General features: G+C 40.1%; 1 protein-coding gene across 1 annotated transcript in view; it reads left to right on the plus strand.

Annotated features, from left to right (window-relative positions):
* Positions 1–20,254, plus strand: part of TEK (TEK receptor tyrosine kinase) — a gene marked incomplete at its 5' end in the record, with an annotated part of 58,137 nt that overhangs the window by 678 nt on the left and 37,205 nt on the right. The window contains 3 exons of the mRNA XM_081316934.1: positions 10,545–10,856; positions 14,791–14,901; positions 17,504–17,653. Coding sequence (XP_081173060.1) covers positions 10,545–10,856; positions 14,791–14,901; positions 17,504–17,653 — 573 coding nt within the window. The remainder of the gene's footprint in view (positions 1–10,544; positions 10,857–14,790; positions 14,902–17,503; positions 17,654–20,254) is intronic.

Raw genomic sequence — 20,254 nt, forward strand, 5'->3', positions numbered from 1 at the left:
CTCCTGCCTTTAATTAGTGGCTATATCCCAAGTATTGTTCATTCAATAGCTTATCTCTGGCCAACCTGCTTTTATTTTCCTAAAAAAAAAAAAAAAAGTAATTTTGCAACAAAAAAGGTAGGAATTGAAGGGGAAAAAAGCACATAGTTAAATAAATACGAAATATCTACTATGTCGGTGACAATGGATTTAAATTCTTCAGGTCTTTGGACAGTTTCCTCATTACACCTCCATTTATACTATTCGAATAATAAGGACCTATTTTTCAAGGTGTTTGTAAAGATGAAATGGGGAAAAAAAAGTAGAAAGCACTTTGTCCAAAGTATCACAAAATCTTAGGTATAACATTTCGGTACTATTTACACTGGTTAGTTTGTTTTTTAAAAAGCACCTATATTTTTTTTAAATGTTTTCGTTCAAAAATTCTTAGGAAGGAAGCGCAAAAAGCATTACAAGTTGTTAGGGTCTATAATTAAGTTCACTCTAGGATTTGTTCTGGAGATACTTTAGGAGCCCCTGAAAAAAAGTGGAGCATAAATTAAATAAGTAAAGTACTAAACAGTCTATATCTGGGGAAATTAAAACATGATTCAGTCATTCAGACAGCAAATATTGATCACCTTTATCTTATATTCCAATATTATGGTGTGTTTTTTTACTGTGTGTGTGCCATTATCTCCACAAGACAAAATTAACTACTTTAATTCCACGAATATCTGTAGGCTTAAGCATGCCGCATTTTCTTGGCCATCTTTAAATTGCAGCAGATGGCTTAGCAGAGGGGAAGGGAAAGCTAGTATCTAAATAGCTCTGTCTTTTCTATCAGTTAAAACAATTCCTGGTTAGTTGTTAATCTACACTGAGAAAAAGAAATAGGGACCATAGAGTACTTGGTTAGTTTTAATTATAAAAACATAAGTGAACATTTTTAAGGAGGACTTGCCATCAACCCGCAGAAAATAGCATTCAATCTTTACTGTATGTTCCATCATATTTATAAATAGAGACAAGTACAAAAGAAAGGGAATACAATTTTGAGAATTTGTATACAGAACACAAAGTGCTGGAATTTAGGGAGAGAGGAAGAGGGAGACGAAAGTCCTGTGAAAAATCTGAGTTTGAACTAATTATTGTTTATCCTCAACTTTCTGTATCTTCCAAAATTAGGGAGGAGGGGAGGAAGGGGGAAGGATGCAAAATATCACACCATTCTGATTTCTTTAAAAGAAGGGTGAATACACGTAAAATTATTTTTCCACATTGAACATTCATCTTGTCCTATGTTATTAAATGAAAAAAGAAATCCTGTCCTTGCTAGTCCGTTATCCACTTGTCTTACAGGTAGATATTGTGGATTTGCAACCACACTTGAGCCCAGAATTTATGTCACTAAATGAGACATTTGTTAAGTGAGTTTTTGCCCCATTTTACTCCCTTTGTTAAGTGAATCACTGCAGTTATTAAGTTTGTAACAAAGTTGTGAAGTGAATCTGGCTTCCCCACTGGCTTTGCTGGTCAGAAGGTCGCAAAAGGTGATCTCATGACCCAAGGAACACTGCGACCGTCATAATTATGAACCAGTTGCCAAGCGTTTGAATTTTGAACACATGGCTGTGGAGATGCTGCAATGGTCTTGTGTGTGAAAAATGGTCAGGAGTCGCTTTTTTCAGTACTGTTTTGAACAGTCACTAAATGAAATATTGTAAATCGAGGACTACCTGTCTTTCTTAGGGTAACCCCTGTCCTGGATTCTAATTCTGCAGGACTAAAATCCTCTTGGCAAGTCAGGCGATGCATATTTATTTCTCGCATACTAAAGAGCTGCTGACCCGCCAGCCTTGCCTGCTTTAGGTGTGTATGGAGGTCACACCCATCTCAATAGATCTGACAGCTTTCCCGCTTTTGTTCAAGTGTGATATCATGTTTCCTGGGGCAAGCGGGGAAGACAATGCGAACACGCCTTCCTCTAGATACAACAGGCGGAGTCCAGGAAAGCACTATTGACATTCCCCGAACGGGGAAGGTATTAAGAGTGATTGCCCATTGGCAGGCTTTAAACACTGGCTTAGCCTCGCCCCAAGTGGGGTGGGAGGGGGAAGGAAGGGGGTGAGGTTTGTTGTGGGTGTTGCTGCTTAGGAGAGCAAAAATGACTCCACCCAAGGTGGAGAACGGGCCTCTGGGTTTTACTGCCAAAAGCATTAAATGTTTCTCGCCTCCTTTTTCCTTGGGTGACCTACGGGGCCGCGTTCGCTGCCAACGACCCCACCTCCCCAGAAGACTAATGCCAGGGGACACAGAAAGAAATATTTTGTCCTTTCTATGGTGATGTACACTACCAGAAAAGTGCTAATTACATCTGGGATAAAGGTGTCAATTAATGTAATGGTCAGCAAGCAAAGCAAATGTAAGCCTGCTCTCCAGTCAGTAGTATTGTGGTAGCTTTGAATCTATATAGCACTGGGAATTTATGAATTGTTTCTAAATGTTTATACCCACCCTCCTGTGAAAGACTAAGGGGATTCACAATGCAACAATAGAACCAATAAACAGCACATCACAAAAATCATAAGCCAATTGATCAAAACAATACGGCCAATCGCTGCGTAGTCTGTACAGTTTTACAAAAGGTGAAGAAGATATGGTCTCCTAAACCTCAGCAAATTTGTGGCATGAGTTGAGTTTGGGAAGGAGGGACCATCCAGAAACTGTGCGCTTTATAAGATAAAATGTGTGACTTGAATAAGGCCTGTTAAGTAATTATGATGATTATGTCATCTCCGTGACAACCACTATACTTACATTCTAAAGCTGAGATTGATGAGACAGCAGAAATCCACAGGCTTCCAAACAAGAGAGCTGTAATTTGTCCTAATGAAAGTAAATAATAATAACAGCTTGATAAATAAATAATAGTTTTATTTCCACCAAACCATTGTTTTCACTTCTCTACTTCTAACAAAACAGTTTGAAACCTAGGTACAATTGCCTTTGCTATTTGCAGATTTCTCCCACTTCCTAGCAGAATTATTCTTGCTTCCTATCGTTCCATCTCTCAGGACCCAGTTTGAAGTCAAACATAATCCCACAGATGCAGCAATTTCTTCCCATAACAGAGATTTTGGAGATTTCCTATTCATACTATATTGCTTAGAACAGAGATTCTCAGCTTTTCATTTCTTAAATCCCATCTATCATTCTATTAAAGAAGCTTCAGCTGATCATGTTAAAACAAACCAACCACTTAACCCAATAAAGGCTCATATACATATGTTTATAAGCATTTTGTTATATGTCTCATTTGTGGATGAGCCAGTGACTAAGCCCCCGTCCCACCTAGTCTCCTTCTAAATCCCACTGCAATGCTACCTTCTACTATGGTTATAGCTATTGGACATACACGTAGCTGAAAAGTTGCTGGCCTGCCATCATGCCATTTCCATAAGTTGTATATTTTTTTTTAACGCAGGAGTGGATTACTGGCATGCAGACTGTTGAGATTTTTAAGGGATTCCACTGCAATAGTTTACCTTTTAAAGAAAAATTACACTACATTTCTGTGCTAAGATTCTCTCAGATTTTTTTTGTAAACTACCAGAGATAGGTTTGAAAGGTGTAAAATGCAATTACAGAAAAAAATAGAGGAAATATTGCTTTTAACAACAACAACAACAAAAACACCTTAGTGTTTTACATTGTTGTTGCGTATGCCTACTGATAGCATAAGGTAGGATGCTGATTGGATAATGTCTTTTGTACTCTTCTATTGGACAGGTGGAGGAACAAGAGACGTGCAGATTGGTTCCTTTTTTCTCAAATGCACTAAGATTCTAGGTGCAGATTGGCCTATAACTTTTTATTGGGTTAAATGGTTTGTTTGTTCTAACATGATCAGCCCAAACTCCTTTGATAAAACGATAGCTGGGATTTAAGAAATGAAAGTTTGAGAATCTCTATTCTAAACAGAATCTCGGTTACGGGAAGAAATCCCTGCAGCTGCGTCAATATGGCTGACTTGAAACTGGATCCTGAGAATGATAGGAAGCACGAATAATTCCACTAGGAAGTCAGACTGCTCATAAGGGCTGCGCAAGCACAACAAAACCTTTCTGCCTAATTTGTAAGAAAAATAAACCACCTTTGGCTGCAGTTTTCAATTAACTGGGTCAAGTCAGAAATAAATGCACTCTCAAAAGCAAGAATCCTGGCCTGAGGTGAAAGCATATATTTGGAAGTGTTTTGTCCTGCAGGCTAGGTGGCATCAAGAGATCTAAGGGAGTGAGTTTTCAGAGAGGTTTGCTCTGCTAGTCTTTAGAAACAAAACAAAACAAAACAAAACATAAAGACCCTTGTAGCATTTTAAAAATTCATACATTTACACCTTTCTGAATCAGAAGTCATCACTTCGTCAGATACATCCAATGTAGTTCTGAGAAAGAAGTGTATTGGTCTTGTGGGAAGGGGAAGGAAGGAAGGAAGGAAGGAAGGAAGGAAGGAAGGAAGGAAGGAAGGAAGGAAGGAAGGAAGGAAGGAAGGAAGGAAGGAAGGAAGAAGTTATCCAAACTATGTCCAACAGTGCTAAATTTTCTAAGAATTCTGTTTCCTGCTTACACGTATCTTTGCAATTGCTTCCCTCATGAGTTGTTCCCTGGCATAAAAATGGTGATTTAATTGGGCAAAAAATATATATATGCCACCACAGATTTTTTGCTATATAAACAAGGGCAGATACCAACAGATCTAGTGGTGGGATTCATCCAGTTCGCACACTTTGGCAGAACCGGTAGCTATTTTTCTTGTTGCCCAGGCCCAGAATGGACTTCCGGAAGTGGCATCCACACAGAGAACCGGTTGTTCACCTATTTGAATCCCACCACTGAACAGATCCCGCCGTTTTTAAGAGATCATTGCTGAGCAACATTTGTTGCTGTTCAGATGCAGATACAGTTGGGGGGAAAAAAATCCTGATTTAGCCTTCAACACTTTTTGCTGCCATCTGCTAGTTGCCTGGATTTGTGCTGGTGGTCCTAGGTTGGTAGGCAACAATAAGTTACTGAAAGACAAAACTGTCCATATCCTGCAACCTAGTTCGTATCAAGTATTTAATTGGGACAGAAGATTCTATGGCACTAGCAATCTATAGATATTAACTTCTGTATATGGACATTTTGGAAAAATGTATCTGGCAGTTCTAGAACTAGCCTGCCTTTTTCAAAAGTCAACACAATAGCTAAATTTCTCCGTCCATTTTAAATTACTGCTTTCAGTAAATCTTCTTTGAGCAAGAAGAAAACTGCAAGATGTTGTCCCATCCTCAGTGTTAAAATTAGTTGCCAGTCCAGTAGGTCACTGTACTTGGAACGGATGATGTGCTATTTAATTCTTCAAGTCAAGAGCAAATGACTTGCTCTGGCTTTGTGTCTTCATCTTCAGCAGCCATCTGATGAAGACAACTTAATACATTTGACTTCTTTTGCTGCATATTCCTTGCACTAAGAAAAAAAGTTATCTGAAAAACTATGAGCTCATCTTCACATCCACGTAAACACAGGATGAACATGCCCCAATAATTGTTTTCATATGACAGGTCTCTGCCTCCTTCATAACTCCAGCCCACAACTCAGACAGTCTAAAGTTTCCTTAGCTGTTCCAGTTTCAAAGTAGGATATTTCCCCCGCCTGTCTTCCTGATATTTTTTTTTCTGTGGATGTGATCTTGAATACTTCGTTGTTGATAAGGTTGGTGTTCTGCTCAGAAGCTGGGATCTGCCCATTTCCTGTTGGCCACTTTAGTTGGCTGCAAGTAGATCCTCCCCACTTGGAATTATTGTTTGGGTGCTCTTTGCTTCTGATGAGAAGGGGTTTTGTGTGGCCGTGTTTGTTGTCATTACTTTGAAGGGTGCTTTGTTTTACTCCAACACTACTTTGCTGACTCAAAGACCTTAAGGTGCCATCAACCATGGTCTCCTGCCGCCAGCACAACCATCATTGTGGTACCCATTAAAGATGGAGCTTGCTTGTTCCCAGTTGCTCACTCCTGGCTCTTTCCACATCACTGGTTCACATCTATGATCTGCTGGCCTTGATGTTCTTTCAGAATAAATAGCCCAGCTGCAATGGTATGTAGTCTGATCTGGGGAGCAGGGCAATGAGTCACCGTCAAGGGAACTGAATGGGCAGATAAAAGGCAGCTTAGCCCACAGCAGGAATGTGGGCAGGGCCAACAGCTCAGAAGGGACCCTGACTAATTTTGGGGGGCTGGAGAGGGGACGTGGGAGAGAAGTACATGAAATCCTTGAGTTAGGAACATAATTGAGCCCCACGTAAGTTGGGACGGTCATAGAGCAGGTCACCCCATGACCTGATACAATTTATGACCTTATTTTGTGACAACTGCTTAACAGAGGGAACCTACTGTTAGCTAAGGGGCAGTTTTTGCCAGAAATTGGAATTAAGCTCCAGTTTTCAGGAAAAAAAACATCATAAATTGCAGTCCTGTGACTGCAAACAGTCATAAATGTGTGCTGACTGTTGGGGACCCAAATGCACTTCGGGAAAGAAAATCAGATCTTTGAAACTATGACATTTTCTGGGTGGGTCTGCTCAGTGGTGGGATTCAAATATGTGAATAGCCGGTTCTCTGTGTGGATGCCACTTCCGGAAGTCCATTCGGGGCCTGGGCAACAAAAAATTAGCTACCGGTTCTGCCGAAGTGGTGCGAACAGGCTGAATCCCACCACTGGGTCTGCTGTAACTTCAAACAGTTGCTAAGTGTAGGTTGTAAGTCAAAGACTACCTGTACTTTAACAGGGTATTTTAACGCTATTGTATTAACTTATTGAATTGGGCTGTAGTATTTAATATTTTTTAACTTTTATATATTGTATTTTATTGTATTCCCCTGTACACTGCCCTGAGTCCTTCGGGAGAAGAGCGGTATAAAAATTAAATTATTATTATTATTATTATTATTATTATTATTATTATTATTATTATTATTATTATTATTATTATTATTATTATTATTATTATTATTATTTTCAGACTTGCAAAATGTTGTTAATGTAACCTTACAATAAAGTAGAATTAGCTCATCTACTTATCTTTCATGACTGGTCTATCGCGTAAAGCTGACATCAACTGACAAGTAAGAGACACAGAACATTTCTGTACCTGCAGTCTATTGGTTAGCTGCTTAAAGGAGGCTAAACCAATTGCTTTCAGTACAGATTGTCCTCGACTTGTAACAGTTCATTTAGTGACCATTGAAAGTTACAACGGCACTGAAAAAGTGACTTATGACCGTTGTTCACAGTTATGACCTTTGCAGCATCCCCATGATCATCCGATCAAAAGTCAGATGCTTGGCAACTGGGTTCATATTTATGACCGTTGAAGTGTCCCATGGTCGTCTGATCCCCTTTCGTGACCTTCTGACAAGGGAAGTCAATGGGGAAGCCAGATTCACTTAACAACCGGGTGACAACTTATCAATTGCAGTGATTCACTTAACAGCTGAGGCAAGAAAGGTCACAAAATGGGGGCAAACTCACTTAACAAATGTCTTACTTAATGACAGAAAACATGGGCTCAATTGTGGTCGTAAGTTGGGGACTACCTTTATCTACCACCACTCCCTTTCCCCATATCTCCATATATTAAGGAATATGATTGGTAGGTGCTTTTTCCACCAGTAAGGAGGAGGAAAAACAAAAGGAGGAAACTACCCATCACTTTGCTAAATTTGTAAGGACTGCACCACTTGCCAGCTTCATTCCTGAGGCAGAATGAGGATCAGCAAAAAAGACCACGCAAAGCATGTAGGCATCCATTTTTGTTTTACTGGACTTGCTGTCTGACCCATGTCAGGGTGTTATGAACGGACGAGAAGCAAATGTAATGAGACGAGTACAGTAATGTAGGTCTGCCGAGCATAAATGACTGATGAATCGATGCAGTCAGCAAACAGTCCCCAACAAAGATTTTAGGTAGTTTTGCTACCTAGCTGTATATGGTATAAACTTATTTTTTTAGGGGGGAGAAATCCAGTTTTTATAAAAAATTATTTTTGTTTAGATGCCAGAATATTCTTTCCCATCCCCTGAGAACTAAAGCAGTATAAATTAAAGCAGTATAAAACTGCTCATCATGAGGAACTTTATCTCAGATCTAGAAATAGTTAACCAACCGGAGTGTGTTTTTACTCCTATTTTTAATTAGAAACGCTCTCCTTTTTGTAAAGATATTAGGTATGAAGCCAGCTGGGTGACTTTGGGCCAGTCACTGTCTCTCTCAGCCCAATTTACCACACAAGAAGGTTGTTGTTTTGAGGATGATAGGGGGAGGAAGGAATACTGGGTGTGTTCAGCCGCCTTCAATTACCTATAAAGTAATAAAGGTGGGGTAAAAATGTAATAAAAGAAATAAATAATGCAGACAATGCGTGTCTCCTCTGACAAGGTATTGAATCATTGTGACCATCATGATCTCCTCTGCTGCTAAAATTAATTACAGTAGCAAACGGGAGAGGAGGAAGCAGGAGGCAAATGAAGATCAATGTGAAGGAAATATTTTTTTCCACAGAATTATTCCAGGCATCAGAAGGCCATAGGACCTTAAATTCCCAAGCAAGTCTATCTGCACCATTACTAAATACTGTGTTTCACCAAAAGACACATTAGGACTTATTTTCCGGTTAGGGCTTATATTCGGGGAAATATGGTCCTAAATGCGACCGTCTTTAACTGGGCTTATTTTGGGGGTGGGGCTTATATTACGAGCATCCTGAAAAATCATGGTAAAGCTTATTTTCCGGTTGGATCTTATTTTGGGGAAAAAACAGTAACTCTGAGCAAAGAAAGAGGTAAATGTAATGGAAGCTAGTAGCAGAAGCCAATGCATGGGAGAAACATCTACAAATGTGCTTTGCTCTGTTCCAATCCATAATTAATACATACTAGAAACTGACATGCCAAGGTATTAGTGTGAAAACAACCACAGCAACCACAGTGGCTATCATTACTGAAGCCAGAGCATTTAGATGTGATTTTCTTTCAATGGGCAATTCTGTCTAAAGTGTTCATAGCAATGTTTAGCCTGCTCTTCTCAGAAAATGTTCCTCCTCTATTGGACAGTGCAAATTATCTTGGTTGGGATTATCCACAGTGGGACTGGATTTGGGTCTGTAGGAGCAGCAAGTAGAAGTATGTTTCAGTGTAATTAATTCCCCTCAGACTTTAAAGGCAAAACTATTGACATAGAAACCTGCCTCCAGCCTTGGATGGGAGCCCACAACTAAATGTCTGTAGTAAACACCAATCTTGTTGAGACTGTGAATTTAAAAATGTCATATTATAAAAGATTGCATTTACGTTGCTTCATTAATTATTTCAAAATGAAGCAAAACGTTCTCCGTGCCCTGTAATCGGCCTGTGCCTTTTGTCTAATGACTCCAGTTTCTGTCTGTTAAATATGACGAAGAAAAGTAATATCTTATCTGTGGAAATATGTATGATAGTCATGATAGCCATCGGTGGTTAAACATCACTGATAATGGAAGAATTGTAGGAATAAAATGTGGTTTATCGAAAGAAAGAAAGAAAGAAAGAAAGAAAGAAAGAAAGAAAGAAAGAAAGAAAGAAAGAAAGAAAGAAAGAAAGAAAGAAAGAAAGAAAGAAAGAAAGAAAGAAAGAAAACACAAAGATTTCATTAAAACTCAGGAAGCTCCTCGCTAATTTGACACCTACAGCCTTTCTCCACCGCTGAGTTAAAGTGCTATTTGCCAATGGATTGGCAGAAAAGTCTACATTTGATATCCGTGGCCCCATCTTGCTTTACTGTATCTATTGAGACATATTACCATCTGATGCTGCCTCAACTATGCAGCTTATGAGAAGCAAAGCAACGGTGATTCCTTCAGCTTTGCTTTCTCCTTTCTTCTAGACATCACCATCCAGGGGGTTCAACCTCCATTAATCATGGCACTGCCATCAGTAACAGGGCAGGTCTGGCTGTAGGACTCAGCTATTTCTAGGCTTCGGTTTAACATCAGCTGAATAAAATTAAAACATATTGGAATAATGTAAGCTGAGCCACATGGAACACTTTTACTCAGAACTTTCCCCCTCTCTATTAAACTCAGGGCTTTTTTTCTCATAGAATGCTCAGAACGGAGTTCTGGCACCTTTTTTGGATGGAACCTTGTAGGGTAGGCAAGGCGGGTTGTATGACATGTGTGAGTTCCGGCACCTTTTTCTTTTACAAAAAAAGCACTGATTAAACTTCTGTTTGCATTGAGCTTGACTTCTTAGGACTTCATGGATATGTGTATGTAGGTTTTTTTCCCCAAAAGTGTAGAAGTAGTTGTCCATTTTCAACTTTGCAGCCTGGCTTTCGTTCCTGGAACTTCTAAGCACTCTCCATCTAAATGTTGACCAAACCCAATTCTGCTTTGCTTTTTTATGGCTCCACTGAAAGAGGAGGATAAAAGACCAATGTGAAGAAGTAAAATTAAATGGATTCTTCAAAGGCTTCTTTCTTTTGTTGCAGGCAATGCAGAGACAGCATTTGATTTGATATTGATCAACTCACTCCCTACTGTGGCCGATTCAGAGACATCACTAATTTGTATTGCATCTCGATGGTGTTCCCTGGACTCTATTAAAATTGGGCGAGACTATGATGCCTTAATGAGCCAGAATCGAAACCCCTTGGCGGTGGCTGATGATGAAACTAGAGGGATAGCAAAAAAAGTGATATGGCAAAGGGAAAAGTCTGGGGAGAGCATTGGAGCGTACTTTTGTGAAGGAAAATTCAAAGATAACATGAAGCTGGTATATACAATGAAGATGCAACGAACAGGTACTTTGTGATATAATGAGCAAAGGTGTGCCAAGTCCCACTGGAAATACACGTTTGCCAATGGATTTTAGTAACTGGATAATTGATTGATTGATTGATTGATTGATTGATTGTCGTAAAGTCAGTGTTGACTCTTAATGACCATATAGATAGATCCTTTTTTAGGGTTTTGGTAATTGGAGACAAATAACAAAACCTGGGAGTCCTATAGGAAGACATAGGAGCAGATATGAATATCCTTTACAGTTGTCACAAATTCCAAACTGGACCATTTGGGCTACAAGATAAATTAGTATTTTGGGTAAAGAAAAAAGAAGTCAGGTTTACCTCAATCTGCAGGTAATGTCAGAGGTGACAGGAAAAGTGGTGGGGAAGTAGCAACAGCAATAGCACGTATCTACCACTTCACAGTACTTTATAGCCCTCTCGAAGTGGCTTACAGAGTCAGCAGATTGCCCCCCATGATCTGGGCCCTCATTTTACCAATCTCGGAAGGATGGAAGGCTGAGTCAACCTTGAGCGGCTGAGTCAACCTTGAGCGAGTATCGAGCTGCTGACAGTCGGCAGAATTAGCCTGCAATACTGCATTCTAACCGCTGCGCTGCTGCGGCTCTGATGCATAGAGGCAGCAGAATGGAGACTACCTCTTTAGCCATCAATTCTTCAAGCCTCTCTTGCTTCTCCCTCCCCATTATATGCCCTCTTGATTCAAGTGAGTACTATCCAATAAGCGAAACCGTATTTTCCTCCTTTGCTGGGTAACCTCCCCATTCTGCTGCCTCTATGGATCAGGCATCTCAAGACCAGGTTTTGACAGATGGCTACACCTATGGGTCTAGTAATAGTCAAATATTGCCTCCTCCCTTGAGGAGAAGAATTGGTGATAATTTTTCTTACCACCAGGTGATGTCAAGGGACTTCACCACCGTAAGCCCTGCCTCATTAAATCTAAGAGGGCCCAGCACATAGTAATGTGGCCTCATTGCTGGTATTTTTTTGTGCTAACTCATGGACAGGCAGAAAGCACCCAGTGCGAGACAAAACAAGATAACTTTTCAAATGTCCATAAACATCCAAATCTAAACATCTTAAATCTCAATTTAAGATTTAAATTGTTTAAGATGGAAACAGAAATTTTAGATTGGGTAATTGGATAGTGGATAATCCTGTAAACAAAATACTGCCTCCCTTGGAACGTACCTTGAAGTCAGCATAACAGCAACCCCTGCTTTACATTAAGCATTTAAATTTAAAATGTAAATGTTATATAAATAAATATATAAAATGTTGCTTCAGAGCTCTTTTATATGGTTTTTGCATGTTGGATCATGAACTAAATATTATGGTAATAAACTTCTAAAAATAATGTTCTCTCTAATCATCCAAAACATCAAGGCTTTCTTTGTTAAAACATGCAAGGGATTCTGTCTGTGTGTAGTTAAATGTCTAGGATTAAAATAGTCTCATAAACCTCTCGCCCTTTCCTGTAGCAATTTCTGGAATTTTCTTGCATATCCGTTTGTACTATATTTTGAAACATGTTTATAGATGTTTGACTCCTTAGTATGCTTCAAAGTTCGTGTGAGAAATGTAATATAGTTCATTAAAATTCTATCCAGTATTAATTCCTCAGTTTTTACTGTATAAATTATAATAGAGTTCTAGGCTACACACCGTTGTTCTCAATAAGAAAAAGCCGGTTTTCCCGTATCTTACTGTCAGTTATTGCATTTCAAGGGAAAGGGACATAGCTGGGGATTATAAAACCAAACTGAATTCCTTGTTTATCAATCTCAGTGATAAAATCACTCTCAGGCTTATTAGGAGAATGGCAAACTAGGAGTCGCAGTTCAATCTCCTCTTTATGATGAGATTTTTTTATATTATTTTTATTATTATTTTATTATTATTATTATTTTATTAATTCCATTTATATCCCGCCCTTCTCCGAAGACTCAGGGCAGCTTTACAAACTTAGCAGTAGCCTTCATTCTATGTATATGCCTGCTTATTAGGGCTTTCACACACACACACCCCAGCGGCATTATTACAAAGTCAGCTTAATTGCCCCCAACAATCTGGGTCCTCATTTTACCTACCTCGGAAGGATGGAAGGCTGAGTCAACCTTGAGCCTGGTGGGACTCGAACCTGCACTAATTGCAGGCAGCTGGTGTTACTTAAGGAGGCATTAGCCCACTGCTCCACCAAGGCTCTTATTATTATTACAGAAGTTCCAAACTGAGGCTACTGAGCAGTGTACCGCAATAGATCTTTTCGTGAAATGATGATGAATTTCCTAACAGTGAAAACTTACGATCCATATTGTAAGGAGGCAAGATGTTCAGTTGCTTTATATATATCCTAAGCAATGGAACATCTGGGGCAGGGGGTTGGACTAGAAGATCTCCAAGGCCTTTTCCAGTCCTATGATTCCATATATGATAAGAAATATTAACACATACTGCATTATTATTAAATAGTACAGTATTAAACAGCAATGTTGGCGCGGTGGTTAGAATGCAATATTGCAGACTAATTCTGCTGACTGCCAGCAGTTCAATTCTTAGCAGCTTAAGGTTGACTCAGCCTTCCATCCTTGCGAGGTCAATAAAATGAGGACCCAGATTGTTGGGGGCCATATGCTGACTCTGTAAACCGCTTAGAGAGGGCTGTAAAGCACTGTGAAGCAGTATGTAACTCCTAAGTGCTATTACTACTATCCTGTGATATCATACTGTAAATACTTAACATCCTGAAGTTCCCTGACTTAGTTTCCTCTAAGTTCCTTCAAAATGGTTTTGAGGGACAATCCTTCTATGTCAGAGTGGACAATTCAGTAATAGATCAGCTTTTTCAAAATGGGCGGCCTTCAAATTAGGCTTGTAACTTCAGAACTCCTGGTTAGAGTGGCCCCCTGGCTCATGGAGGATAACTTGATTGAAGTTTAGATAAGATGGGCAAATCATTAATCCTGATGTCAAGTAGCATCCCAATAAACATTTGGCAAGTTATTTTTGAAAACGGAATTGTGTAGGCTTCAAGGCCCTGGACTCTGGTTCAAAAACCAAACCCAGTGAAATGCCAGAAACCCCTCAGCAAACATTGGTTTCTGGTTTAAGATGTCAAACAAGCCGCTCCTGCTACAAAGCCTGGTTATTGTTCTTTCCTGAATGAGGAATCCAAGCCATTGGTAAACAAATGAATTACTCAAATATAGGCCACAGTCTAAAAATACATTGGAATGGAGCCCATCAAAGAATGTGGATTCCTCTGCCTGCTAACAATGTAGTGAAGCAAAGAGCCGATGGATAAATTAAACTAGTGACACAAAAGGAATAAGGTTCCAAAGTGGAAGGGAGACCCCAAAAAAGCCAAGAAAGAGGAGAGGAAAGGAGAGACCCCAGGAAGATCTTATTTGGAAATACGTATGCCTATATGTTTCTGTGCATATATATGTATCTATGTTAAGCATTTACCTAACATTTGCACACATATATCAATTACCCACACAAAACCAATCAAAAAGACTTACACACATTTTGCTAGAGAGACGTTGCCAGAGGATGGGGGCTCCAACACAAGTCCAAAAGCTCAGAAGACTAAACGTCTGGTCCCAGGAACCGACCCAGCTTGGTTCCTGCAACATTATCCTGGGGCATGTATATCCGCCTTCATTTGGGGAAAAGATTTATAGCTAAAATTGGCAAAGTTGGATTGTAGAATTCCTTTGTCCCATTTGGGGATCATTTTTCAAACAGAACATTACTACATCCTTTTTCATTAATCAACCATCCCTGAATATATTCAGATATTGTGTTACACCGTTTACCCCCCCCCCCTGCATTACAGTATGCCATTATTCTAATTTCCATGCTGGAGGATTTACTAAGAAAGAACAGATCCATAATCTATCTTGTTTCATTTTTATTTTAGCTTCATTCCTACCAGTCGCCTTAACCATTACAGCAAACAAGGGCGAAGTTGTCAACATTTCCTTCGTCAGAAAAGTTTTTAACGAGGAAGATGCAGTAATCTACAAAAATGGTATTTGTGCTTTTTTCTTTCTTTTCTGGATAACACAAGTAGTCCTCAACTTAGGCTGGGCATTTAGTGACCATGTCAGGCTACGACAGACTCCCCCAAAGTTACTTACGGCCTGGTTTCAAAGTTATACCCATTGCATTGTTGTTCACCCTTACAACCAACCACAGCGATGCTCCATTCCTCCCCCCATTTATCTAACCTTGCAGGCCTTTGGCCTGGTCCCAGTTCAGCCATTCAGCAACCTAAGGGAGCCTAAAGCTGGGCAGCAGAAGCTATCGGTGCATGGGAAGCTGTTAAGAGCTTGTGGGGCCAGGCCTTCTTCCCACCCGGCCACCCAGGGACTTGCAGAACTCAGCCAGCTCCAGGGCCCAGCAGCACCCAGCTTACCTTTCTATTTTTTTGCAGAGGTGCTCAGCTGATGTGCTGCAATGCGATGCCATGCGATGCCACACGTGCTTGACTATCTGTACTAGCTTGCACAATAGCACGAGGTGGCCTCTGTAGCTTTCCTACAGAAGCCACCTCGTGGCCACCTCATGCTATTATGCAAGCTGGTACAGATATTCCTTGGCCTACGAGCACAATTGAGCCCCAAATTCCTGTTATTAACTGAGGCATTTGTTCAGTGAGCTTTTGCCCCATTCTGCGACCTTTCTTGCCAACAGTTGTTAAGTGAATCGCTGCAGTTGATAAGCTAGTAACCCAGTTGTTAAGTGAATCTGGCTTCCCGCATTGACGTTGTCAGAAGGTCGCAAAAGGGGATCACATGACCTTGGGGCACAGCAACAGTCATAAGTATGAACTAGTTGCCAAGCATCTGAATTTTGATCACACGATCATGGGGATGCTGCAAAGGTTGTAACTATGAAAAAAGGTAATAAGTCACATTTTTCAGGGCTGTTGTAACTTGGAACGGTCACTAAACAAACTCTTGTAAGTTGAAGACCACCTGTACTATTGTTAAGAGCCTATAGGGGGCTCCATTTGTGGGTGGAGTTTGAGGAACCTCCTTAAAAAAAATGGAGCCCCCTAAAGGCTCTCAAGAATAGTACCTGTTGTAGAACAGTTTGTGGTTGTCTTGAGGCTTCCCATTGCAGCAACTTCTGCTGTCCAGTTTTAAGCTCCTTTGGGTGGCTGAGTGGCCCGGCTAGAAGTAGGATAAGTCCTGCAGTGATCTTGAATGTCATGGAGCAGAACACAGGATGCCTTGGGAGGTGAGGAAGGCCTGAGGCAATTGGGCCTGGGCCTGCAGTAGGTCTCCCAAGGCTTCCCTCACCCCTGCGGCACCCAGTGCTCTGCTTAACAACCTGTGCTTTTATTTAGTGGCCGCCGCAGGGGATGGAAATCATTAAGCAAGGCTTAATGGCTGTCACCACTTGCAGACATAATGGGCAGGCTCCATTACAGTTATAAGTCGAGAAGTACCTTGTATCTGACCAGCTAGAAGTATGCAATGTTTATTCTGTGCTATGAGAAAACTCATCACCATTATTACATACATGTGGGGATGAAGTGGGGTGAAAAATGTCATCATGATGATGATGATGATGGGCCTCTTTCTAGAATACATACCTCACACATTACTTTGTCTTGTTGTGAACATATTGTGGGAAAGGAGAGGCAGCCCTTTAACTATACACCTTTGCCAAATTATCTAAAACGGGTTCTTCATTTGTGAGAATTTGGGGAAACCATAGATAGATTTCAGAGAGTCTATGAAATCAGATGGGGAGAAAGTACAACTTCAACATTCACTAACCTCTAGTGAAATGTAGGTTTCCATTTCATAATGTACATAGGCCACAAAATAACTTATGGCCTCTGGACACCAAAACTATTAACTTCAATATATCACATTATCTAAAATCATTACACCCTAAAAAGGTATTGTATTGTTATTTATGTAATGGTTAATAAAGAAGCATATACCTTACTACATATTGTAATTGTTTTTAATACATTGATAACCGTATTTGAGAATAATAGTTTTCTAATCTATGTATTTCATTTTATGCATTTAGATGTATTTTTCTGAAAAGAGGTTCATAGGCTTTACCAACACTTCAGGGTGAACCAGAACCCTGATCTAAAACAAGCCAACATGTCTTTACATCCCGTTCCAGCTACATCCTATTAAGAAAGCAGCAATTGGGTCAAATTAAAATGTGCAATCTTTGTGACAGAAGAATGATATAGCTAGCGGATTAAAATGATTAAGATGACATCTGGAAATCTGAGAGTGGATAATCCGGTACCACATCAACAGAAGAAGAAGATCCTAGTCTCAAAGGGTTTTATTTTGTACTTAAGACTTTAACTGATCTGTACATAACCCAAGCAAAGTGTCAAACTGAGTAATAACAATAATTAAATATAGTAGCTGCCTTATCTGCATGCAAAAGGAAGTAAGAAAAATCACAAATGTTCTCTTTTATCCCGTGCTTATTGTTTCATACACTCAAAATATTAGTAAAGCTGCAGATGCCGATGAATGTGCGCTACGGAATGTATGCTGTGGAAAATCTACACTTATAGACATATTCTCATTGATCTACATCTTCAATTATATGCCTTTGGATTTTGTTTTTTCCCTCCAATGCAGGTACGTTTATATATTCTGTCCTCAAGCGAGTTCCAGAACTGCTAACGATACCCCTGTCTTCAGTTCACCTTGATAATGCAGGAGTTTACTCAGCCAGATACATAGGAGGAAGCCATTTCACTTCAGCCTACACGCGACTGATTGTACGAAGTAAGATTTGATGGACTCCTTAAACAGAAAGCTAAAACAGGACTCCTTTACTCATGTTATGTTCTTTGAACACTGAGTCATGGGTAGAGATATTATCTGTCTCTAGGGTTCTGCTACAAGCAAGCTGAAATATTGCCAGCCTTTTTAAAAAAAAAAAACTTAAAAAGCATGCTTAAGCTGGTCAGTTTCATTTGGAAGAAAATACATCATAACATGCCAGTCTAAAACAGGCTCCTAATTTGGATCAGGGTGCCAGGCCACCTTACAGCTGCAAACTGGTCCTCCATATCTCATTTTATCATTCAACTGAGGTCCAGAGCAGGCTATTTCCTGCATATCCTGCTTTTTTACAGCATATCTCTGGAGAGGTTTATAGAAGAAAACTGCAGTGAAGCTCTGGTATATAGCTAAGGAAAGAGACATTGCAAGATTTTTTTCCCCCCAAACAAAAATGTCTAGTTTAAATCTGATCTCCAAAGTATAACCAAGTTGATTTGCAGCTTTATTTACTTTCAGCTAAGGATATTTCTACTCACCCACTGGTTTCACTCACTAATCCCCCAGAATTATTTTCACGCTGCTCAACAACCTCACCTTTGCCACTCTCAAAAGTCTTAATATAGATAATCTTCAATTTATGCCCATAATTGAGCTCAAAATTACAATTGTAAGTCATACCGGTTGTTAAATGAGTCCATCACATGAGTGACCTGATTTTATGATTTTTTGTTGTTGTTGTTCAGCGACTCTGCAGTTGTTAAGCAAACCTATTGTCTGTAATGGGTGTTTTTTGCTGGAAAGGACAAGTAAACTCTGGTTTCTGGCAAAAAAAAGTCATAAATTGAAGTTATGTGACCGCAGGATGCCCCCAATGCAAGTAGGTTACTGAGCATACTTGACAAGCATGACCAGGAGATGGGCTGTTGGAATTTTGAATACAGGTTGTAACCAGTGGTGGGATTCAAATATGTGAACAACCGGTTGTCTGTGTGGATGCCACTTCCGGAAGTCCATTCTGGGCCTGGGCAACAAAAAATTAGCTACTGCTTCTGCCAAAATGGTGCGAACTGGCTGAATCCCACCACTGGTTGTAAGCACCTTTGGGTGGGTGGGTGGGGGATCTGTTGTAACTTTAAATGGCTGCTAAGCAACTGATCGTAAGTCAAGGATTACCTGTATTACCCACAAGCCTAACAAATGTCCTCTCTAACTAATTGTGGGGCTGCAAAAAATGGCATCTATTCAATGCTTGACCTCTCATATTCATTCCATATGATTTTGTGGGGGGGGGGGAAGTGCTGCACATCTAAAATGTGGCAAGTTGCCACAATGGCTTGCTTTTGATGGGGAAGAAGGACAGTCAGGAAGCTGGAAGACAAAACGTCCTCTCAGTGGCCAATCCTGCAGCTCCACTATTAACACTCAAAACTATCTTCTCAGTTGGAACACTGGAGCTTCTTTGAGCTGAATATTAATAGATTAAGAACTTCTGAAAAGCGTTATTTTGATGAGGGTAGTTTGTCAGTCCAACATCAACATAAACCGGATGCGTGGAATTTGAAGCCAACAAACTCAGCCTTAGTCTATTCGGTCAAACTTTGTTACCTAAAAGAAGCTTAATAAGCATCTCGTTTTATTGCCCAGTAAAGAGAAACAGGAGTGAAATTGGGGCAGTAGATTTCAGGCAACCCTGATGGGCTATTATTCCATGTAATTCAGGTCTGGTACACACAGAAAAATTTCTTGATGTAGCAGTCAAGAGGAAATATGCAGTCCGAGTTACGAAAATTGTGTTTTGAAGACCACACCCAGCAGTGACAGACCGGTCTAAATGAATTCATTGAGATAGCATACCTTATGTTCTTCCAAATGTTTGTCACCCCCTGTATTTGGCTTCCTGTTTTTGTTCTTTAATCTTGATTATTGTTAGTCCTTCAGTTCCCAGCATCTCCTATGAGCTAGGTGCAACTGCTTGCCATTGGAAGACATTTCTCCCCTGTGTATGCATTTTGTAGGATTTTATCATTTTGTCACCAGGGATGAATTATCAAGGCTGACGTGTGACTATCAGCCAATTGTCAAATATCCTGTCAAGATAGATTCCTCAGGTTTTGGTGATTTATTGGATGTGCCCTTTTAGTTTTATTGACGTGGTGCCCTCTATAAGAAATTCCAGCCTTGGTGGAGCAGTGGGCTAATGCCTCCTTAAGTAACACCAGCTGCCTGCAATTAGTGCAGATTCGCATCCCACCAGGCTCAAGGTTGACTCAGCCTTCCATCCTTCCGAGGTAGGTAAAATGAGAACCCAGATTGTTGGGGGCAATAAGCTGACTTTGTAATAATGCCGCTTGGGGTGTGTGTGTGAAAGCCCTAATAAGCAGGCATATACATAGAATGAAGGCTACTGCTAAGCTTGTAAGCCGCCCTGAGTCTTCGGAGAAGGGCGGGATATAAATGAAATTAAAATAAAAATAAAAATTCAACCACTGCTCACCTGTACATTTGCTGTAGCCTCTTCTGGAGGGAGGGAAGAAGAAAGAGACAAAGGAAAGAGGGAGCTAGAAAAGAGGGAGCGAAAATTATTTCAGAGAGAGACCAACC

The sequence above is a fragment of the Vipera berus genome, assembly GCF_964194415.1.
Source record: "Vipera berus genome assembly, chromosome: 2".
NCBI lineage: Eukaryota > Metazoa > Chordata > Lepidosauria > Squamata > Viperidae > Vipera > Vipera berus.